The sequence below is a fragment of the Sminthopsis crassicaudata genome, chromosome 2 (genome assembly GCF_048593235.1).
Source record: "Sminthopsis crassicaudata isolate SCR6 chromosome 2, ASM4859323v1, whole genome shotgun sequence".
NCBI lineage: Eukaryota > Metazoa > Chordata > Mammalia > Dasyuromorphia > Dasyuridae > Sminthopsis > Sminthopsis crassicaudata.
Genome location: NC_133618.1, coordinates 391,762,803 through 391,788,155, shown reverse-complemented (window position 1 = coordinate 391,788,155; position 25,353 = coordinate 391,762,803). Strand labels below are relative to the sequence as shown.

At 34.6% G+C, this 25,353-nt stretch overlaps 1 protein-coding gene across 7 annotated transcripts in view; it reads left to right on the top strand.

Annotated features, from left to right (window-relative positions):
* Positions 1-24,623, top strand: part of NR3C1 (nuclear receptor subfamily 3 group C member 1) — a 125,589-nt gene extending 100,966 nt beyond the window's left edge. For all 7 annotated transcript variants that reach the window (XM_074291707.1, XM_074291702.1, XM_074291706.1 and 4 more), the window contains exons 5-9: positions 6,218-6,496; positions 7,927-8,071; positions 19,695-19,825; positions 22,749-22,906; positions 23,801-24,623. In XM_074291707.1, the coding sequence (XP_074147808.1) occupies positions 6,218-6,496; positions 7,927-8,071; positions 19,695-19,825; positions 22,749-22,906; positions 23,801-23,953 (866 nt within the window). In that variant the 3' untranslated portion in view covers positions 23,954-24,623. The remainder of the gene's footprint in view (positions 1-6,217; positions 6,497-7,926; positions 8,072-19,694; positions 19,826-22,748; positions 22,907-23,800) is intronic.
* Positions 24,624-25,353: the final 730 nt, after the last annotated feature.

Here is a 25,353-nt window from a genome sequence, read left to right as displayed (position 1 = left end):
TATCTGTATTCTTGAAGGGAGTTCCCATCCTTAAGAGTTCCTTACAGGACACTGATGACATTACATGGCTTGACAACAAAAAGAAAAATCTAGATATTCAAAACTATTATATTGTGATTGACTATATTTAAGTTATTCAAATGAAAAAAATAGCTATCCACCTAATGTAATTGTTTGGGAAATTAGATAGGGCAATTAACAAATTAAACTGGTAAAATACTTCTTAATCCATAAGAGATGTTTTTCATTTTGCAAATATAGATGAATATTGCTAATTTACTGTGCTTGGCATGTATTAGATCTCCTGCCAAGGTGTATTTGTTCTTTTAGTAAATTCAGCAAGTGTTTATCAATAATTATAGCACAATGAATTCAATTTTTAAAATACTTTACATATATTAGCTTATTTGATTCTCACAACAACCCTGTAAGATATCATTATTATTAACCTCATTTTACAAATGAGGAAACTGAGGCTGGGGGTAGGGATTAAGTAACTTGCCTAGACTCATGCAGCTATTAAGTTTCTGAGATAGGATTTGAACTCAGATCTATCTGACTATACATTAACTTCATATACTAAGCCACCTCGCTGCCTTTTTTAACTATGTGGGTAGGTCCTATGCAAGACTACAGCTATAAAGATAAAACAGATATTTCAAAGTTCCACAAGGAACTTACAATCTCTGGTCAGTTAGCCTTTGATAGTCAGTTTCTATGTTAACAATTGTGTAATAGGGTAGCAGTTATAATGTGATAGAGGGGGTTAATTTTTAATACAACATCTATACTATGTCTAAATAGAGAATTAGGAGGTTTCGTAAGCCAGTTCTTCAGTCTTTTTGTCATAGATTCATTTTATCTCTATATCTCTTTCTTCTTATCATAGTCGCATTATCTTTATCCCTGAAGTGTTTCATCCTGGCCTTTCTATTTTAACTTGGATAATCATTTTTATTCTCAACTACCTTCCAGACAAATCCTGCTTAAATAATCTTCCCAAAACCATTAATCCACTCTTATGATTTCACATTAGGCAATTCTGATGGCTACTGCTGATTAATTTACATCCTACCTACACAAATTATTGTATTTTATTTTATTTTATTTATTTTTAACACAAATCATTTTCAAAAGAACCTAAGATCAATAGTATTTGTATGGGACATTCCTCCATAGAAAGAAACACTGTCCCCAGCTAAAGGGAATTTTAGTTCTAGCTCACATTTATATAATACCAAAAAGATTTACAAAAGATTACAAAATTTCTTTGTAAGAACAATGTAACTTTTAAAAATACCCACCAGCATCTATAGGAGGAGTTAATAATATGTTTTGCATATTTTTGCAAATTACAGTTTCAGCTTTTAGATATATTGTGTTAATATCCACACTTGATTGATGAGGGAACAGAGATTCCAAAAGATTGTTACTTGGCCAAAATCATTTTGCTAATAAGTATGAAGTCTAATCAGATTTCAAAGCCTTCAGATCCTAAGTCTTATAATCTAAAACATTACTCTTTCTAAGGCAGAGGTCCCCAACCTTTTTCAGGCCCTGTGTTTCCAAGTTAGGAACACCTTCTCTAAGGGAAAGAAAGCTATGTGTATATCCATATATTAAATATTTAAAATAACATCCTTTTCAGATTTTGGGGATTTTGCTGATGGAAAGAGGCAAAGAAAAAGACAAATGTGAGACTTGTATATGAAAAACAGTAATAAAGCAGCCCATAGGGACAATGTACATATCCAGAGCAAGGTTTGCCTCAGTGCCTTGTTTTCAAGAAGCTCATTTGTATGTGATCAATGGAAAATTCTAAGGTTTATAGCCAGGGAACTCTGGACCCCAGAACTATTTTGTGATTACTGAACAAATGGTCATTGCTTGCTTATGGCTTAGCTAGCAGAGATGAAGATTTGTTAATCCAAAGTAAGGTCTTTCAATGAGCAGTCCCAAAATAAGGTCTAATAAGGACCTCAGACAATGGTGAGAGAGAAGCTTTGTGTTTCTGGACTGCTTAAAAGGAAGGTACCAGTCTTTAGTTCTTGCTGTCTGCAACATGGGATGGAGGAACTCCTTAGGGAACTCAATCAAGAAAGTAGAACTGGGAAAAGCTTCTGCAGATGCCAAACTGAATCACTTGCCCTTTTTGAATGAGACAGTAGCCCAGACCTATAGAACACTGGCATAAAACAAAAGCAAAGCAACCCTATGAAACCCTCACAAGGCAGCCCAACATATATGAACTTAGTCTTTAAGAAAGGATATTAAGAATCAGAGTTTCAGAATTATGCATTACTATGGCCCATTGTGTTCGCTGTACATGTTAACTCATTAACAGTACTTTCAGATCATACCCATTCTCTCACAGACACCATATTTATTGGTAGGTAGATGTTGAACACTAAATAAATGACCAAAGAGCCACAGAGGTTATACATCAACTGCTGTAACTCTGAAAAAAAAAACACAAAGAGCTAATGATGATTATAAGCAATAAGAATATGTTCTAAGTTTATAGATAATGATTTGTTTATTAATTCTTTAATCCCTTTGTCTATTTGAATACAATGACTTTTGTTAAAAGTTCATTGAACCAGCTGGTTGACTTGTTAATGGGAAACATACAAGTAAGAGCTCATGCGATCTAATAAATGAAGGTAGATACCCACAAAAGGTATCCTTAGCACCCCAAGATTAAGTAATTGTACCAGTCACCTTTCTGATAACACAATCTGCTAGCATGTTAAGAGGATAAGTGAATGGGTTGGAAATGTGAGGTATAAAACCTAATACATAGGCTTTTTTTTTTTTCATTTATTTTTTTTCAATCAGCAAAAATCTACCCTTTTATTCTTCCACCTAATTCCCACTCCACACTTAATCTCCTCCCCACTTGAAAATTAAAGGTAAATTAACCCCATTACAATCAAAACAAATTTTTACATTGTCCTTTTAAAAAAAAAATTATCTCATTTTGCATTACAAGTCCTTTACCTTTTGATCAGTATTTCAGTATTAGTCCTCTGGAATCCCAATTGGACATTAGGCTGTTAAAAATTCCTAATTCTTTCAAAGTAATTTGCCTTTACCATATACTAGCCATGGTATAATTTGTTCTTCTGGTTCTGTTTGCTACACTTTGCATCAGTTCATGTAAGTATTCCTAGATTTCTCTGAAACCATGCTCTCCATCATTTCTTACAACAATAATAATCCATCACATTTATGTACCAAAGTTGTTCATCTATTCCCTAGTTTATGGGCACCCTCTCAGATTCCATTCTTTGCAACCTCAAAAGAGCCACAAATATTTTTGTACATCCTTGGAGTTTATTTTACTTAGGACTAATCCCTCCTTTAATCTACTTTTTCTCTAATTCCCTCTTCCTTCTTCACTTTCCCTCCTATTTCTCTGTTGAAAGCAGTATATTTCCTTTACCCTAGTGTGTGTGTGTGTGTGTGTGTGTGTGTGTGTGTGTGTGTGTGTGTGTGTGTGTGTGTGTGTGTGTTAAGTTCTTTCTTAGGTCTGGCTTTGCCTTACTCTGCAAGGAAGGTCTACATTGGTCTTATTACTGCTTTTTTCTTTTCTTTTCTTTTTTTGATATTAAATTCTACATTCAGACTAAAAAAGAAGAAAGAATAAAACCTTTTTTTTCCTTGAAAATGAATAGGGATTTTGTAGCTTTATTCTGAAAGCCTCATCTGGCAGCTAAATGGTACAGTAGAGAGAATACCAGATCCAGAATAAGGAAGATCCAAGTTCAAATCCAGTCTTAGATACTTATTGGCAGAGTGAACCTAGGCAGATCATTTAACCTTTGTCTATCTCATTTAATTTAACTGTAAAATGAGGATAATTATAATACCTACCTCCCAGGACTGTTGTGAAAAAAATATTTATCAAGATATGAGATAATATTTGTCAAATGTTTAGCCCAAAGCCTGACACATAGAAGGTGCATTTGTTTATATGGATCCATTTTCTGAAAGAGGTAGGCATTTTTTGGTGCCTTTTGACAGACAATCATATTTAAGAAATATGTCAGTGAGCCACATTTCATCCTTTTTTGTATTTTCTAATTCTTAGCAATCTTTCTTAAGTCACCAGACTTTTTTTTTTTTTAACTCTGCATGATTTTGTGTCATTTAACTAGACAGTCTTAAAATAACCGTATGATAGGATGAGTTCAGTCAAAGTTGTTTATTTCTCCTGGTATCACAAGAAGACAGAAGGAACTCAGCTCTATAAAATGCTTCCATGCATATATTGTTCTCTAATCTCTATATAAAAGCAGCTTACTTGGTTTTATATACTCTAGAAAAAGATGGCGACATGAACAAAGAAGTTTCCATATGTATTTTGAGGTAACAGTCAGCCATTTTAAATATCTTGATTTACTTTTTGTTAAATATTTGTCTTTAGGTCATCACAAATTCTGTAGAATGTGTGTTGAAAGGTGGGCTTTCATCTTTGCTATAGAAAAGGTCAAAAAGAATTTACTAAGAAAATTAGGGGGTTTTTTTTGTTCCTACTTCTCTTCATTTAGTCTTCTGTTTAAAATATTTTCTAAGCTGTTAGATTCTCCTCTTCCTTAGCAACAGGGAAGGTGGGACTGCTACAAATCCTGCATAATTCTTTGCTTACATTCTTTGTGGTAAATCCTTGATAATAGTAATAGTACAAAATAAGACCTCTGGCATCTTGAGTAGATCTTTGACAGAGGATCTACAGAAACACAGGTCTAAAAATGCTTGGACTTGGCTATGTAGAAGTGTGATCTGTGTTGGCAGAAGGAATACCTACACAGTTGAAATATATTATTGAAATAAAAGAATATTGGTTCTGAAGTGTGAAATGTTCAAATATCACCTTTGACCTGAGTGATCTTGGGCAACTTTTATAAAAACAGGTTTCTTAATTTATAAAATGAGGGGATTGGGCAAATGGTCTCTTCAGGTCCCTTCTTCCTCTAAATCTGTGATCTTTTGAGGCCAGAGATCTACCAAAGTCATGGCAGGGGGGAAGATTCTCAATCGCAAGAAGAGAAAACTTGGTATCTTGGGGTAAGTTGAAGGATTTGTCCCTTGGAAGAGGGATAAGACTTCCTCTTCTTGGCTTCAAGAGACTGGATGAAGAGCAAACAGTATAAGTTGCAGCAAGTCCAGTTTGGGCTTAATGCCAGGAAAATGTCCTTGCTTGCTATCAAAAAAAGGATGAACTTCCTCCAGAACTTACCTTCAGAAGTGGCAGGTTCCCATCACTGGAAGTCTTTCAAGCACAGACTAGATAAACCCTGAGCCAGATATTAGAGAAGAGACTCCTCTCTGAGGAGTTGGCCCATATGGCTTCTGAGGTCTGACATAGCATTTTGTTAAGGGTGCACATAGACTGGATTGCCAAAAAGATGCATTTTTCTATATAAACATAGCTGTAGAAGGAAATTTTTCCCTATCCTTATGGGAAAGAAGATTTATGTAATTGGATAAGATATCTTTCCTTACTGAGTGTATGATTCTGTTCAGCTCTAAGGTAAAACCTTCCAATTGGGAGATTATTGTTGAATAATACAAAGGAAGCAAAGCTTACAGAATTTTCCTAAAAAGCATTAGAGGAGGTTTTTCATACAGGTATAGTTTACTGTGACCAGCCAGATGGGAAATAATCAGATTTAAAAGGCAGAGAGTAAAAACTCATTGTACCAAATAAATCACTGAAATGATTACATATTAATGAAGTTGGATTTATGTGTACAGTTTTTGCAAGAAAGCATCTGTTTCATAGGGCTGACCACACTGTCTGATTGACAGGACAGGAACGAAGATAGAGAACATCCTTTCATTACTTCTGATTCAGTCAAGGAACTATGGCTTTTGTTGACCCAAGAGGGTGTCTCTTCCCTTTGGATCGAGGTCAACTCTTTTAAATGAAAAGTAAAGGAGGGAGAAAAGCAGCACAACTGAGTAGAAAGAGACCCATTTTCTTTGGAGTGAACTATGCTATTTTGGGCAAGTTATTCAGTCTTTCTGAGTCTCTTCTGTGAAATGGGAATCATTAATATTTATATTGTCATTGTAAGGAGATAGTTATGTAAACTGTAAGGCACTACAGAAAAGGAAACCATTATTATTATTGGTGGTGGTAGTGACTATTGTTGTCATCATTTCCTAAAACCTTTTTTTAATCTTTTTTTTTTCTTTCCTTAACCCACAGCTCGAAAGACAAAGAAGAAAATTAAAGGAATTCAGCAACCCAACCCAACAGCAACAAGAGAGAATTCGGAAAGTCCTGTCAATAAAACGATGGTTCCTGCATCTTTGCCACAGCTCACCCCAACACTGGTGTCACTCCTGGAGGTCATTGAGCCAGAGGTGTTATATTCGGGATATGACAGTTCAATGCCTGATACCACTTGGAGGCTCATGTCAACACTTAACATGTTGGGAGGGCGACAAGTCATTGCAGCAGTGAAATGGGCAAAGGCAATACCAGGTAAGAGGAAAGTATGATCTCTGGCTCGATCGATAGGACTGGTTTACAGATATAGATCTATTTCAGTCTTTTCAGGTTTCAGTCTTGTCCAACTCCTTGTAACTCCACTTGGGATTTTCTTGGCAAAAATACTGAAATGATTTTACAGATGAGGAAACTGAGGCAAAGCAGGCTAAATGACTTGCTACCTAGCTGCCCATAGATAGATCTCTACATAGGTATAAATAGATCTATTGATAGCTTGATCTTTAGATACAGATAGATAAAGTAGTCAGTCAATAGACTTGAGGACTTAGTGGTAAAATAACATGTTTTAACCTCTTTCTCAACCTACATATAAGAAGCAAATAGGTAACACAGTGAATAGAGTATGTAGAATCAGAAAGAACTAAGTTCATTTGTGGCTTCTGACACTTAATAACTCTATGACCTGGAGCAACCATTTGACCTTTTCTAGCCTCAGTTTTCCCATCTGCAACATGAGGATGATATAAAACCTCACAAGATTATTATAAAAATCCAACAAATTAACAAATGGAAACAGGGCTTTGCCAACCCTAAAACTCTGCATAAATAATCTAAGATTAGAAGTTCCCTTTTTTGTTTCCTCCCTTCCAATATTCTTTCCAGTTGTAGAAAATGAACCTAGTCTTTATTCAGACATATCAGAGAACCAAAGAAGTTCATCCTATTTTATTATCTACTTTCCTGTGCTATTCTATCATAATGGATAAAAAACTTAACCTAGATATCAAAAAAAACTAAGTTCAAGCCTTGTCTCTGACACAGTCAGTGTTGCCTCTGACTCTGGGCAAATTATTTCATTTCTTTGAGCCCCCACCAACACTGTTAGCTGTAGACAGGTGGATGATCTGCATTTTAGGAAAGGAGATTCAATTCTAGGCATTCTCCATCCCTTTGAAATCACAGGAATAGATATGTTATGTCCTTATGTGTGTCTTCCATAAGAAGAAAATTAAAAGATGATTTTTTTAAACTCTGAAATAATTTGGATGAAAGATGATTAGGAAGGGACCACACATATGATAGGATAAATGTTTAGAGATATTAGAGATTTGTAATCATGGGATTGCACAGATAGAAGGTTGGGGACAAGAATTAGACCTGATTGTAACAAATCAGTCAATCAAAGGTTTTGCTATTTAATACTTAATTTTTTTCTATTTCTGCTATTGTATAACCCTAAGCTCTAGTGCTATATATTATTCTTCAGGAATATAAGTTTGAAGAAGGTGCCCGCCTTTATTGGAGGGAGTTTCCTTCTCTAGAAATTTCTTCTACTAAATGAAATCCTTACATCCATCCAGCTATTGCCTATAATTAAGTGGTGATCATAGCTGGGTATCATGAAAGGATTTCTCTTTGGACATCAAAAGCTAACATTTTGGACACTTTGATTTGGTCTTTAGGTTTCAGAAACTTACACCTGGATGACCAAATGACCCTGCTGCAGTACTCCTGGATGTTCCTGATGTCTTTTGCACTAGGATGGAGATCCTACAAACAAGCAAGTGGGAGCCTACTGTGTTTTGCTCCTGATCTGGTTATAAATGAGTAAGTAGTTAATATATGAGGAATGTTTACTTGATGCCATTTTGAACAAGCTTCATTTTCCTACCAGAAGTTAGTATTATGATGGCTTGTGATGTTGAATGTAAGAGAAATGTTCAAAATACTAGAGAGGTAGGAGTACTTGATTTAGTCTGGTTGGTCATAGGTGACCAATTTATGGAGGAAGAGATGTGAGACATTTATTCTTGTCTAGCTGCTGTATGTTACAAAAGGTATCTTTGACTCAGGGAAGCTTATTCCTTGGATCAATGTAAGTCTAGTAATGATAATGAAAGGACATCTCTGAAGTCAAAGTATTAGCTTCTCTATTCACATAGAATTGAGAGAACAGATGTGGTTAGAATACAGCTAACTCCTGAAGGGATAAAAACCTGACTTGTTTTTTAAACAGTCATATGTGCTAAGAACATAACATAGGTAACATTAGAGAAGACTAATAATATTAATTGATAGGCTCTAAATGGAGTTTCATAAGAATAACTATATAGACTTATACAAGTAAAGAATGGGTAGGGAAGGAATACACATTTATTTTATATCTGCTGGATCCCCATTTTACAGTTGTGGGAACTGAGATAGGTTAAATAGCTTGCCCAACCCCATACAGCTGGTAAGTATCTAAGGCTGGATTTGAACTAAGGATTTCCTGACTTTAGGTTGAACTCTGTATCCACTCTATACCACTTATGTGGAGAAGTTGTTTCTAAATGATAGTTGATTTGGGGTGGAGTGAGGGGGAAACTCAGGAGTTTTAAACAAGAATGTTGATGAGAACTAATCTTTTATCTTGACAACCACTGAAGCTCACCTAGTTTTAGACTGTACTCCCAGAAATCATGTGCTTCATCAAAGGATACTAGCCCGACTGTAGCAGATCTTTGTCTTAGTCCCAGTTCTTGGTCAATAAAAAGTAGAACTAATGAGGATGATGGAGGCACGTTGAGACAGATTTAAGCTTAATATCAGGAAGGATTTTCTAATGATGTAGATTCTAATTTTAAAATGAAATGTATGCATTCATTTGAGTTAGTAAGTTAGTTACCTTGTAATTAGAGGACTTTGACTAGAGATTGGATGACTATAATTGTAGGTGCTATTCAAGGAATTTCTTCTGGTCATCTGGTCCTGCAGTGGATTGAGAGCACTTGGCCTAGAATAAGGAAGACATGAAATTAGGTCTGGCCTCAGACACTTACTAGGCAAGTCACTTAACCACTTTGCTCCAATTTCCTCAATTGTAAAATGGAAATAATAATAGATCCTACCTCCCAGAACTGGTGTGAGGATCAAGTGAAATACTTGTAAATTCCTTAGCACAGTGCCTGGCACATAGTACAGGCTATAGAAATGCTTATTCCTTTCTGTATGCAACCTCTCATTTCTTTATCACATGGAAATTTATACTTGATTTCTGATTCTTAAAATGCCACGGTAGTAAAGTTTGGAAGATTTTTAAAAAACTGGAACAACTAACAAGTTCATCCCTTCTACTTGTTCTTTTTGACTTATCAGTCCCTTTTTTAAAACTATTTGGTCTTTATCTTAATAAGTAGCAAAAAGTTAAAGATTCTAGATGTTCTCTGTAATAAATGTCTTCATATCCAAAAGTGTGCATATATGTATGGGCTCAGAAAAGGAGAAGGAAAAGAGGGGAAAGAATTGGATCCTTATGGAAAGAAGGTTTCAAGCCTGGGTGATGTTATATATTTATACATTCGAATTTGACTCAATAAGAATTTCTTAAATACCTGCTGCCTATAAGGAAAGCATTATGGTTTTGGAAGCTATGTGAAGAATTGATTGGAGAATGGAAAAATAGTTAGGAGATTGTTAAAACACAGGCTAGTTGTGAGAATCTGAGCTAAGGTGCTGGTTGTGAAAGTAGATAGATGAACAGGGATGTGAAAGACATTGTAAAGAATTGACCTGAAGGGGAAAAGAAATAAGCATTTATATAGCACTGACCACATTCCAGGCAGTGTGCTAAACATTTTACAAATATTATTCTCATTTCAGATTTGAGGAAACTAAGATAAATGGAGGTTGAATCATTTACACAGAATCACACAGCTAAAGAATCTCTGAGGCTGAATTTGAACTCAGGTCTTCCTCCAAATCCTGCTCTTTATCCACTGCATCATTCAGCTACCAAGACATTACTTGTCTAATAATGAGCAACAGTGAAATGAAGGAGAGCAGTCAAAAATGACTCTTAAGATTTCAGGAAAGTTGTTTTGGGTGTAACTGGGAAAAATATTAAATAAATTAATTAAAAGTAAGATTTCAAATGAAGGTGATTTGGCAGATAGTAGGTCTTGCCCTCAAAAATTGCAGAAGTTTGGAGAAAAGGGAAAGATATAATGATTTATTCAGTTTTGGATAATGTTAAGTTTTTGGTCTGATGGGACATCCAGGGGGAGATATCCATCAGGCAGATATCTGATTAAAGTATAGAGGAGAGACTGAGTTAGATATATAAATTTGGAAATCATCAGTATAAAGTAAGTGAACCAATAGAAAAGGATGAGATTACTGAGGTAGAGAATAGAGAATGAATGTAGTTTAGGGGGATACTCACTCTGCAGGACTAAGAAGTGATGACAATGATAATGCCATCATTTATAAAGGTCTTCAAAATTTACAAAGCACTCTACATTTGTTATCTGGGTTGAACCTCAGAATAATCTATTAAGGTACATACAACAGGTATTATTATCCCCATTTTATGAGGAGCTTAGATTAAATAGCTTGCACTTGATCAAGTAGAAGGGAAATAAATCAGTAGAGAAAAGAATCATAGAAACCATGAGAGGACAATGTATCTAAGAGGAGAGCTATGTGAATCACCATTGTTGTGAAAATTTCAGTGAAGTCAAAGAGAATGAGAACTAAAAGAAGACCATGAATTTATCAGTGAAAAAAATTCTGGCAACTTTGAAAGAGCAGTTTCAGTAGAATGGTGGAGTCAGAAAGCAGATGTAGGGGTTGAAAAGTAAATGGGTGGTATAGAAGAGACAAATATTAGTTTAATGTTGAAAAGGAGAGACTTGGGGGTCAGCTAAATGGCATAGTAGATAGAACACCCCCTCTGGAGTGAGGAGGACCAGAGTTCAAATTCAGCCCTAGACACTTAATACTTAGTAGCTATGTGATTGAGCAAATCACCCTAATTGCTTCAAGGAGGAGGAGGAAGAGAGAGAGAGAGAGAGAGAGAGAGAGAGAGAGAGAGAGAGAGAGAGAGAGAGAGAGAGAGAGAGAGAGAGAGAGAGAGTGTGTGTGTGTTAGTTTTAGATGATGGCTTGAAAAAATGGCAAGTCAGGAGATGACTGGGGGAAGGGGAGGAGGATTGACACTTTTTTTTTTTAAGTTTAGGGGCAACCTGAACATATATAGGCAGCTAGGGAAAAGTCTATATATTGGTAAATAAATGGCAATAAAAAAAAATGATCTTGGTGCAAACTACAGGGTTTCTTTATCTTTGTTGCATCAGGGATTCCTTTGAAAGTCTAATGAAGCCTATGAATCTCCTTTTCAGAATATTTTAACTGCATAATATAAAATATATAGGATTACAAAGAACACCAAGTTATATTAAAAATATTTTTTCCAAATAAGTTCATGGAGCCTACATTAAAAACCTCCTGATCTAGAAGAAAGTGAAAAAGAATGAGCTCAAGGATACAAATAGAAAAATTAGTTTGGGGACATCCAGGAATGAACTGGATGATGCATTTCAATGCAAGGAGAGGATGGGCACTAGGACAACATGAATTCCTAGACCCCTATTAGGACTTTATGCAGTTCTAGGAAACGAGTGCTATCTGGCAGTTTCATTGCCCACTACCTAGATCTGTGTTCAGATGAGAAGACTTACACCTAGAGTAAAATTTGGAGTAAAGTGCTATCATAAACCATAAGCTGTATATTGAGAATAGCATGTTCAGAAGTAAGGGGCAACTGTATGGGTCTGACCCCCAGGAGCAGAACAGAGTTTCAGTTCTAACTTCTGGCCCTATTTGAAGCCTGCAGAGGAATAAACAAGGCAAGATTCCAGGCCAAAGGAAATCTTGCAATTCTTTGGCTTTGAACCAGCTAAGCTTGGATCCAAACTGACTGATACTGGCTAAATCCAGCAGAAGTCTACTGTTGCTCAGATTCACTGCTAGGTCAGAAACTTGCAGAGGTCAGAACAAGCCGGGCTAAATCAGATACTGTCCTGAATCAGACCAGGCAATCACTTGAAGATCTTTGGGATTCACCAAAAGCTTACAGATATCCAGCCTGTCTCTGAGATACTGAAAAAATTCAATACTCAATCCTCCAAGAAAGCAGAAGCAGGACCAGCCCATACCTTCTCTTCCCTCTAGAAGTACACAGAGCTGGTTCTAGCACCAGATCTGAAGTCTGGAAGTGATCTGGAAAATAAACAAACTAAAATTAGTAATCCCACCCCAAAAAGCTATTATGTGATAGGGATGCTTAAGATAAATCTAGAAGAAGAGAATGACTCCAAAAGATCTAAAGCAAATCCTTAAAGAAAAACACAGCTGGGGTACAAATTCAACTAGAATTCTAGGAAGATATGAACTAAAAGTTGCTGACATTTTTAAATGTTTTTTTGTAAATAAATGAGATAAGAGTGCTTGAAGGGAAAAATGGAAAAGAAATGAGAACTAAAGAAGAAAGAATTGGAAAGGGAATTAATAGATTATGAAAAAGATGTAAAACCTTGCCAAGCAAAAACTTTCTGAAAATTATAATGGACTTATTTAGAAGCCAATGACTTCATGAAACATCAAGAAATATTGAAAGTAAGGTATCTTAAAGCAAAACAACTGACATGAAAAACATAATTGAGAAAAAAAAGAATTGTTGAATTATTTAAAAGTTATGAACTCCCCTAAAAAAGTTTTTGACACATTTCAAGAAATCACAAAAGAAAACTGCCCAGATGTCTTTGAACAAGAGGGTTAAGTAAACCTAGAAAGAATCCACCAGCCACTTCTGAAAGAAACTCCCAAATGAAAATTCTTAGAAATATAGCCAAAATCCAGAGGCTTTTAATTTATTAATTAATAAATAATTAAGGTCAAAGGGGAAAAATAAAACAAGTAGCTTGAAAGCAATGACTCAAGTACCAGTAAGCTATAGATAGGATTGATACTAAATTTAGTAGCCACCATGATGAAAGAATAGAGAGTTTGGAAAATAATATTCAGGAAGGCAAAGAATATAGGCTTACAACCAAGAATAGCTTCCCCAGCAAGACTGATTGTAATGCTATAGGGGGAAAATGTACTTTTAATTAAGGAGGATTTCCAAGTATTACTGGTGAAAAAACTAGAATATGGAAAAAAATAGAATATAGAAATTGATGTTCAGTACAGGAGTTAAGAGAAACAAAAAGATAAACATAAACAATCCTAAAGCACTAAAAAAAAATAAATGGATCATATTTTTAATATAGAGAAATGATAACCTCTGAACCTGATCAGAAAAGTTAGAGAGAATTTCTCTTTAATCTCAAATAATCAAAATATACAAACAAGGAAGAAGAGGAAGAATAGCTGATGCTTCAATCTAATTCTCATATGAGCTGGTTAAGGGAGGAAAGGATACATACATACACACATGAATGTGGGCAAACAGATATACACTATTGGGTAAAATAACATATTTCATTCAACAGGGAAGGAAATGGGAGAAGAGAGAATGGGGAATTAAAGGGAGATTAAATAAAAGAGAAATTAATTGCAAATAAAACAAAATCTAAGGATATAAAGAGGCTCTTTTGAAGTGGCTTAGTGCTTAGCTTAGTGCTTGACACATTGTAGGTATTTAATAAATGTTTATTGACTGGCAAAAAAAAATGGAAATTTGAGGGGGTGACCATCAACTGAGAAATGGCTGAACAAATTAAATTTTACAGCTTGCTATAGAAATGATGAAGGATATGGTTTCAGAGAACACTGGAAAAATATATGTGAACTAATACAGGCTGAAGTCAATAGAACCAGGAAATCCGCAGAATAATATATACTGTAACCACAATATTTTAAATCTTGTGAACTCTGATCACCATAATAACCAACCATAATTCTAGAGTACTGATTCTGAAACATGCTATCCAACTCCTGAGACTAAAAGTGTAGTAATTATATTTTATACATACATGTTTATATTTTTCTTTTGAATATGGCCAAATATATGCATACATCCATATACATATATGTGTTTATATATCGCCAATGAAGGAAAAATATGGGGAAATTTTTTTATCTCATCTAGCAGGAAAATAAGTATCTAGTGACTTCATAGATGGGGAAATGGAAACCCAGAAATATTTAAGAGAATAGCTGAAGATCACACAGGAAGTAAAGAGTAGAGCCAAGACTTGAACCAAGGTCCTCTGACTTCAAATCAAAAGCTTTTTCCAATTACCATTCTGCTTCAAATCCCTATAACTTAGTGATTATTAAAAATTCCTTGTACTGCATAAAAAAATAGATCAGTGAACTAGGTTATAATGAAGGAAAGATATTGAAAGTATCAAAATCTAATGTCACAGAGAATCTTAGAGACAGAACACCTATAAATAGTTTTGTTATGTTTCGAAAAGTACTATAAGAAAAAATAAAGGGGGGGGAAGAAAAATACATAAGGGAAAATGAGAAGATAAGGGAGTTTGTTTATACACATAATCAGGTTGTACATATAGAATTATTTGTAAATATAGAAGGAATAGGGGAGTGCCATGTGTCACTTGAACTTTACCTAATGAAAAAGGAGCAAAATATCTAGATAGAGTTTTGTATAGAAACATTCAAGTCAACAGAGATACAAATAGGAAAACTAAGAGGGAAATGAACATATAAGAAAAAGGATAGATTCAGGAGGGGAATATAAGCAAAATAACTTTGTTAGAAAAAAAAGATGGTAAAGAGAAGTTTAAAAGGGGAAGAGAAAAGAGAGGAAGGAAATAACAATATGAAATATAGAGAACTAGGAGCAACAAAAAGAAAAAGTATTAAGACTAAAATGGAGGGAAACAATTAACCAAAACTATGAATATGAATGTGATGAACTTACCCATAAAATGGAAGGGGCTAATAGATTGGATTTCATAGCAAAACCCAACAATTTGTTATTTACAAGAAACACACTTGAAACAAAAACATTCACATAGTTAAGATTAGGGATTGAAGCAAAATCTATTATGTCTCAATCAACTTTTTTAAAGGCAATTATAGATAAAGAGGGAAACTATATTTTGGTGAAAACTAATGGAGAAAATGAAATAATCTCAATGTTTAACAAAAACACTGAATGACAACTTCTGAACACTTAAGAGAGAAAGCAACTAAATTACAAGAAGAAATAGACAATAAAAACTTAACAAAAGTTAATAATTGCATTTTAGGATGTAAGAATCTCACAAACAAAAGCAGAATGTTCATACACATCCTTGATATATATCCTAATGCAATTGAATTATAGTGAATAATATTAAAGAATCTGAAATCAAAAACAAATAATAGATGCCATAGATAATTTTATTACAAAAACAATGACATTCATGAGATGACATATCAGAATTTTTGAGTATAGAGCCAGAGTAGTCCTTGGATAAATTTTTATCTGAACCCACTTTTATTAACAAGGTGGGGGGAGAGAAAAAGAAAAGGAGAGAAAAAGAGGGAGGGAGGGGAGAAGAGAACAAACAGATAATCGAATGGGGAATGCAATTAAAAAACTAAAATACTAGAAAATTTTAGAAAACTAATTTTGAAAATATAAACTGATGAAGAATGTAAGGAACAAAATCAGAATGGTTTATATAGTGGCAGCAATTTGTAGTATTGTCATTAGAAATATATAGTGACAATATTTTAACAACTATTGTCAAAATAGTAATAACAATTTTAAAGCCTATAAGATCTATGATTAGTATAATGACTGTCCCTGATTGTGGGGAACTAGTGATGAAATATACTATCAATTTTATGAAAGAGAGATAATGGATTTTGAGTACGGAATCAGACATATATATATATATATGTTTTTGTACAGATGTTGAGGAAATTTGTTTTGCTTTACCATGGTTATTAGTTCTAAGAAATTTGTTTCCATTTTCTTTTTCAATGCTGTTGGGATGAGAGGGAAAGAAAATAAATTCTTGTTAATTAAAAAGCATTTTAATAGGTGGTTGTACTACAATTTTGGAATGCACTTTCAGATAAGGTCATTGTATTGTAGTTTTGCTTAATTATTTTACTTTGGCACAAGAAAGTTCCACATAGTGTGGGTACTCTAATTGTAATTTAAAAAAATAAAAAATCTGTAAGACTTTTAAAAGAAATTATTCCAAATGTAACAAAGATTTTATGCAATTGTGATATATACAGGGGAGACAACTTGTTGGAAGTGTACATAAGATAGTGATTTTTTTATTCAAAATAAAATGCTTCTTTATTCAATAAACAAGGTGAAATTATGTCTGTTCCTGAAAAAAATAAAAGACTACACATTTTTGTACTCATGATTAGTCTTTGGGCATCTTGACCATACATACATTCAATACCATCAGCAGTCTTAGTTATATATGGCTTTTGTCCGAATGCCAGGTGATCACTGTAAAAATGACTTTAGAAAAAGCTACTATTATTTTAGAGTGAACTTTAATGATAAAGATAAAGGGAGAGGGGAACAAATGACAGAAAGGATAAACTGTTAAGATTTTAATAGTCCAGGTAAGACATTAAAAGTAGTTATGATAGGTTTTTTTATATCTATTGTTCTCATGCAAATAGAATAGTTATTATAAAAGTAGAAAAGACACATTTATAACTGTTTGAATATATGAGGTAAAGAAAAGTGTTGAGCCAAAGAAAATATTGAGAAACTGGAAGACTTATAGGAAAATTTGATAAAGAGTTCTGTTTTGGATTTACTGATTTTGAGATGTTTCCAGGTTGAATGCAATGATACAATACTGGACAGAAACTAGGGCTGAAGATGTGTGTGTGTGTGTGTGTGTGTGTGTGTGTGTGTGTACATAGACATATCTATAAGTCTTCTGTTTAGGTCATAATTTTTTAAATTCATGGGAGTTGATGAAATCATCAAAAGAGTATATAGAAAAGAGAAGACCTTGGACTAAACACAGAACTTTCTGGTCCTTCCAGCTCTAAATCTTGTAAACACTGATTTTATTTTATGTTGATTTAGTCACAATATCATAGTACTCAGGACTCAGAGTTGCTGTAGTTCAACTCTTTCATCTTGCATATGAATAAATCAAGACCCAAGAAATGAGTGCCTTGTCAGAGATTATACTAGTAATAAGTAGCAGTTAGAACTCAAACCTACATCTTCTGATCCTGGACATAGTGCTCATTTCCCTCATAGATATGCTGATTACTTTGGCAATTAGGTAAAATAGAGACTTTTATAATAGTTCTGGAGCCAAGAACTAGACTGGGGAGAGGGGGGAGTATACAAGATATTGTGGAGATAGAATTGATCATGTTTGGCAATTATGACTTGAGAGAATGGGAGAAACAGAGGAGTCAAGTTTTGAACCAGAACTATATATTTAGACTGAAGGTAGTAGTGTCACTAGAAATGGAAGGGGGAATAGGAGAACAAGCACATTTATTTACATGGGCAAGATGGTTAACTTGTGCAAGGACTTTAGCACTTTACATGGATCTAAGGAATAAGACACCACATCATTGTTTTCTATTAATGTGTGTTTCTTTGGCTACATTAGCTCCTTTGGAATATACCTATACATTCCTCCCAAATCTATAGGATTATAATTTCATAGTATTTAAACACAACTGGTGAGTTATCATTGTTGAGATATGGTTGAGGTAGCTATTTTCATCAGTTATAATTTGTCTATTACATGTGGAGAATAGTAATTCTTAGATCCAGTGTAGCTTGTTAGTACTTATAACCAAGTCATAGTTATATGCTAAGAAAAAAGGAGTGAATATTTTAATGCTTTTCTTTTTTTTAAACAAAGCATTTCTTACGCTTATTAATTGGTCACTACAGTGTTGCCCTAGACAAACTGAGAGCTGGGAAAGATCTTAACTCAAAAAGGCCAAAGCCATCTCTAGTCCTCATCTGTATCTGGCCTCTCAATTGACTCTGAAGGAAAAAGTGAGGCTGGTGACTTTCCATAGCCCTCACTCACTTAAATCCCTTTCACTTGCATGCCAGCATTATTTCCCTAATGTCATGGTCCTCTTTGAGAATGAAGGACAAACAACAATTTCCTAAGTAAATGCAACCAATTGAGCTGAATAAAAAGTCCCTAAGATCCACCAGAGGGACCAAGCTTATATTTACTAAGAGATCCCTAAGAGTAGGAAGCTTTTGTTTGACTGTTGTCCCTGTTCAATGAATCTATGCAGATATATCACATTAAAAGAGTAAGAGTAGTTTAAGTACTTTATACAGAAACCGAAAGTCAACATGCACATTGAGCCATTGTCTCGAGTATAAACTCTGCAAAGGCTCTGCAGTAAAGTTAAAAATAGCTAGTCTTTCCTCTGATCCTGTTGTCACATATTTGCCATGAGCTGTGGTTAATTGAATGAGTTACAATATAAGTCCACTTCTAAGAGAAACAGAAAGAAAAGAATGTGATTGCATGTGTGGGTGCATATGGAAATATTTTCTAAGCCAGGAGTTTTTAACCTTTTTTGTGCTATGGATTCCTTTGCTTTGTAAAAAAAAAAAAAAAAAAATATCGGCATCTCAGAAAAATGTTTTTAAATACTTAAAGAATATAAGATCACAAAAGAAACCAATCATGAATTATAATTGTCAAAATGTTTAGAAAACATTTTTCACAGGTTAAAAATCCGTGATTTAAAGGAATATCACAAGGTAAATTCAAAAGTAATAGATGAGAAATGGATACCTAATGAGATACAATTTGAAGTAGGATCAGCCTTGATAATCCCTTTTGGATACAGGTTTAAGCTTTTTTATAAAAGTGGCAAATGATTTTTGATTTTCTTCTCAGGTTATTTTTACCTTATTTCTAAATCTGATTTTTCTTGTGCAGCAAAATAACTGTTGGACATGTGTGTAGATAGATAGATAGATAGATAGATAGATAGATAGATAGATAGATAGATAGATGGATAGATAGATATAGATATATATCTATATATATATATATAGATATATATATAATATTTAGCATATATTTTAACATATTTAACATGTATTAGTCTACCTGCCATCTGGGGGAGGGGATGGAGGGAAGGGGAAAAGTTGGAACAAAAGGTTTTGCAAGGATCAGTGCTGAAAAATTACCCATGCATATGTTTTGTAAATAAAAAGCTATAATAAAAATAAAATAGAATAAAATAAAAGTGGCAAATGAATAATTATAAAAATCTGGTGGGAAGGGGAATTCTGTTCCCAAATATAGAAATAACAGCTACAGTTTCTCCAGGTGAAAAATCTAATTATTTCTCCAAACTATGTTTGAAATGGGTCAAGTGAGATGGCTGTATTTGGCTAGGTTTATCTGATTAAATGTTTCTAATGGCAATTTTTCATGTTTGTCTTTCTTTCATAGGCAGAGGATGAATTTACCCTGCATGTATGACCAATGTAAACATATGCTACTTGTGTCCAATGAATTACAAAGGCTTCAGGTTTCTTATGAAGAATATCTCTGCATGAAAACCCTATTACTTCTCTCTTCAGGTAGGTCAGGCTCTTACCTGGTACCAAGCAGCTGTTTCATATAACTGTATTCCATTCAGAGACATTATTGTAAAATAAGGCACTAGACTTGGAATAAGGAAGTGCTGAGTTCAAATTCTGCCTCAGACATTTACTAACTTGTGATCCTGAACAAGTCACTTAACTTATATCTATAAAAACTAATATTATTTTGAGATCCAAATAAGATAACATTTGTAAAGTGCCTTGTAAATAGTAGAGCTACATAAATGCTAAATATTGTCATCATCATAATTATTGTTGTTGTTCCATTGAGTGTCAACTGTATGTGGAATTGCCTCATTTATAATCTTCACTACTAAATTGTGGATAACAATACCTAAAATTATATATATATATATATATATATACATACATACATATACATACACACATATACATATATATATAAAGAATATATAAATATTAGTTTTCTTGGACCTTCAATTATCCAGATAAAGATTGAACAAAATAGCATATACATCTAATGCATCTATGAGTCCTCTTATTTTCTGGATTTCTGAACTTTCCAGGCTGCCATATACAAAGGGAAAAGAATCTGTCTTGAGCCTGCAGCATATCACCTAGATAGAAAAACATTATAGTTCTAAAGTCAACTTGTTGCTGCATCTGTTACATAAGATCAAGTACAAAGGGCAACATGAGGACTCTAGAAGGGAGACTCCTCCTATCCCATATTTACACACACACACACACACACACACACACACACACACACACACACACACATCCTTACTCTACTATATGTTAATGCAGTTGAGCTTAATTCTCAGAACTGGTGTAAATAAAATTCAACTCTTCATGTCACCCATAAGCAAGTTACTGGGAAGCAATAAACTTCCAAGGCAGTCAAACAAATAAGTTACCTCTTCCTTCTCAGAACATCAACTTCTGTCTGATCCATAAGAACCTACACACATAACACAGACACTATTCAGGGTTTTGACTAGACAAAGCACTGGCTTTCCTATGTCATGCTACCACCATGTAAGAAGTTATAGGCTATATAACTTGGGACACCCACAGGAGAATTGGGTTCTCCCTTCTAACACTCATCCACTCCTCCATTTATTATGAATAGTACAGAGAACTGTACTATTGGGAATGTCACTCCACAAAAATACTTCCTAACCCATCAAAATGAGAACTTCTGTGAGTGACCTGCATGGCCCAATGGGAATATTTGCCAGAATCCAGCAACTGTTCCTCACGTTCTCTTTGTCTCAATTAAAACCAAGGGCTTTCCAGAAAATCCATTTAATAAAATATAGCATTATATTTAGAATGACTTTTGTCATTCACATCAAAGAAAAAGGTGAAACTAATTTTAAAGCCACAAAAATGTAAATTGAACATCACATTTAGTTTTTCTTTTTTACCATGAACTGCTAGAGAAAGAATTTTTTTCAGATACCTGCAAAGAGTTAATCTCAGACATTGTACCTAGAGTTAATAGTCTCTCTATGGTGAGATTATTTTCAAAGTATATATTACAATATCTCTTCTTTGCAAATTCCAATTTAGATTATGGTATTTCTTGTAAAATAAGCATTTGAAGGAAAATAATAATTCCGTTCCTTGTATTTATTACCAATGAATAGGACACAACCCAGCACTATGAAAATACAAAAACAACAACAACAACAACAACAAAAAAGACAATCCTCGCCTTTATAAAACAAGTCTATTAGGGAGAAGACACACAAAGAGGTGTAATACCAACCATTGCAAAGAAAGAACCTTAGATTTGGACTTAGAAGATCTGATTTAAATCCCATGTCTGCCATTTCCTAGTTCTGTGCCCTCCAACAAGCCTTCCAACCTGGAAATTAGATGGAATATTTATATTGCCTATGATACAGAGCCAATATGAAGATCCCAACCAGAATTAGGATCCTAAACATTTGATATATCAGTCATGAAATATAGTCCTTTATAAAATGCATCCAAGATGCTGCCCTGAGATGAGACAGGCATTCCTTATTCTTAAAGACACCATCATTTCAGGATATGTCATCTAATTTGGTACCCCTTGTACTCTCTATAGAAACTACATCCGAAAGATTGTGTTTAGGCAAAAGGGGAGGAGACACACAAAAAATATAAGAAAGTACTATAGGCATTAGTTAATTTCAAGAAAAGACCATATACATTTAATAAGAGATTGCAAAAGAATTGATCTTCTGTTGTATCACATGGTAGTATTTTTGACAGATATCTGTGTCTGCTGACTCCCGGTCCAAAGGTAGCTTCTACTCCATCATCCCCAGTATTTCTGGCAATACCATGATGATAATTATACCAACTCACAGAAAAAAAAAATAATATTGATTTCATATGTAAATAGAATTTTATTCACACTCACCTACTGAACATATACTATTCCTCTTCTTAGAAGAAGGTAGAAACCTCAAGAGTCCTCTGAGCACCTAACCATATCTCTTGGGCTTTGTTCATTTTACTGACAGATCATTGACCTTGGCCATTTGAGCACTATTTTCAAATATGCCCCTTCTGTTTTATCCTCAGTGAACCAAATCTGCTACCCACATGCTTTAGGACAATTGATTATTACTAGATTTTCTCTCTTCACCACACATACTTTGAGGATGCTTCTCACTTCTGTTGTTCTCCATGTTCTTTCATCTACTTACTTCCAACATGGCTTCATAGACCTTCCCAAATAGTTCTATCTTAACAAAAGCATATGTTAGTGCTGTATAGGATAATCTCGACTTGTTCCAAGTATCACACTTATAGTCAGGGTAAACATGTTGTTCTGGAGTATTTCACTCTCCAGCCATCACACCATCATGTGAAAGGATTTTTAATATTTCATCCTATTCTCCATCATCAAGAGGCATTTCCTTTTTTGCTTTTTCAGTTCCCAAAGAAGGTTTGAAGAGCCAGTCACTCTTTGATGAGATTAGAATGACTTACATCAAAGAGCTGGGGAAAGCCATAGTCAAGAGGGAAGGAAACTCAAGTCAGAACTGGCAGCGATTTTATCAGCTGACTAAACTTCTGGACTCCATGCATGAGGTGAGTTTTTTATTTTTCTCTGCAAATTTAATCATCATACTGTTTGGGCTTTTATGTTTTAATTTTTGAACCCCATCTATTTAGAACAGTCAGTATATTGAAAATGGCACATGTTTCTAGATGACATTAGGAATCGTCATGAAACAAAGGCAAAGATGACTCTTCCCAACTTGGGCAACTCATTTCATTCCAACATGTATGAAGCTCCTGCTACAAGCACTTAATGATAAAATGATGAAAACACAAATGCAGCTTTGTCCTCTCAAGAACTGACATTCTTCTGGAAGGGATATAATTTGATATATAAATATTTGTTTGGATTTTTTAAGGGTTACTAAATAAAATATAGGATTTTAGGCAGGAGGAAGTACCAATAACTAGGGAGATCAGGGGAAGCTTTATGGAATAGGTGACATTTGATCTGAGGCTTGAAGGAAGACAAGGATTCTAAAGGGAGGTGAATGAGGAAGGACATGAAATCGGGGCCAATTTGTGCCCATGCACAAAGGTGGAAAGTGAAGTATTAGGTTCAAGAAACAATCGGTAGTCCCATTTAGCTGGAATGTAATAAAGTTCACAATGTTGAGTCCTATGGAATGAGTCAACAATAATTATTCCTACAGAAATGGAAACAGCTGGCACTGTTTTCCATTCTGCTATTCTGTATTTTCCTATTGATTTCCAATCCATCCAGCTTAAATGCTCTAAGACAACTTGAAATATGCCATATGTAATTATTTGCTCACAGAATTCTTCTAGTTTTCCCTTTTGGGGAGTTGGGGTAGAACTGTAAAAAACAAGAAAGAAGGATTATTGCTTGCAAATACATTACAGTTCTGCAAGCATACTTCTTTGGACATCACTTTTATCTGATTCATTCTCTTCTCCTTTTAGATAGTTGAAAACCTTCTGAACTATTGCTTCCAAACGTTTTTGGATAAGACCATGAGCATCGAGTTCCCGGAGATGTTGGCTGAAATCATCAGTAATCAGATACCAAAATACTCAAATGGAAATATCAAAAAACTGCTCTTTCATCAGAAGTGACTGCCTTAATACAAAAGGTTGCCTTAAAGAAGTCAGATTTATAGCTTTCGTCATATAGACTGGTTCATTTCTGTCCTTGTGGCGGCGTTTCTTCTGCAATTATGCACTACATGTGGTTTCTAGAGGGCCAAGACTTGGACATGGACATGGTTGCTTTGAAATAACGGGAGCAGTAGGGAGAAAGGAAGTGAAATAAGTCATTTTGTAAATCCTGGAAATTAGACATGTCATCCTGGGAAAGACCTTTCTAGTGGACAAAAGACGGCACCATAATTCCCGCTGCCAGGAATCTGTATCATGAACATTCTACTAGTGATTTTCCACAACTGGTTGGATATGTGTTTTCTAGGACTTTTTTTGATTGTGTTTTTCTTTTTTTTTTCTTCCCTTCTCCCCCTGTATAGTTAAGATAGCCTTTTGATTTATGCATGGTAACCTGAAAAAAGTTTACAAATGTATGCCAGAAAAGGGAAGTTGTGCCTTTTATAGCTATAACTGTCCGGTTTTAGCAATTTCCTTTACCTTTATATCCAGTGAACTTGGCCTGCCCATTTTTCTTACATCATTTTTGTATTCGAGTTGCCTGTTGTACAGCTGTCTGTTTCAGGTGGGCACCCGGTTCACAGCTTTCCTAAATAAACGCTAACCATTATTCTTCTGCGTGAAAATGGGTTGGTGCTTCTACCCCGAGAGTTTTTTGCTCTCAGGAGACCACAGACAAAATTTTCTCAGACCTCAAGAGTCTTTACCAGTTATCACCCTATTGCTTTACAAGATATATCTACACATCTACATAGCAAATAGACATAGTTCCATCTGGTAATTAACTGGTACATGTCACCCAGTCTGGTGGCCTGCTCAATAATCTATGAATAAGCTATGGTAAATGGATAGTAACTTCTAGAAGTGGCCTGATCACACAGTTATAATAGAATGAAAATCACAGGAGCAAGATTCCAAACACACAGGTTCTAATTCCTGCCAGGCCTCTTTCCTCATCAGGGTGTAAGAGAATAAGTCCCTAGAAAAATGGCAAGGAAGTAAGTTTTGAATCTTGTTCAGGGACCCTTTTATTAAAGAATATTGACCTTCAGAGTTTCAGAACAGCTCAGAGAAGTTTTTCAGTCATATCTGGACACTGTGTCTGTTCTTAAAACCAGTGCTGCCCCTTCCTAAATTTTACTTAAGTCAATTTTATTCAGATTGTAAAAGGCTCAATTTGCTGAACCAAAAAATCAAACCAAACTAAAAAACTGGCTAGACACCCATTTTCACATTCCCATCTCACACCAATTAGTCCCTGTCTCCTGGGGTACAGGAGACCTTCAGCTATGAATTTTTGTGATTTCTGATCGTACTGTCAGACTTTTGTGTTTGTGAGGCTTACACATCCCTTCCTC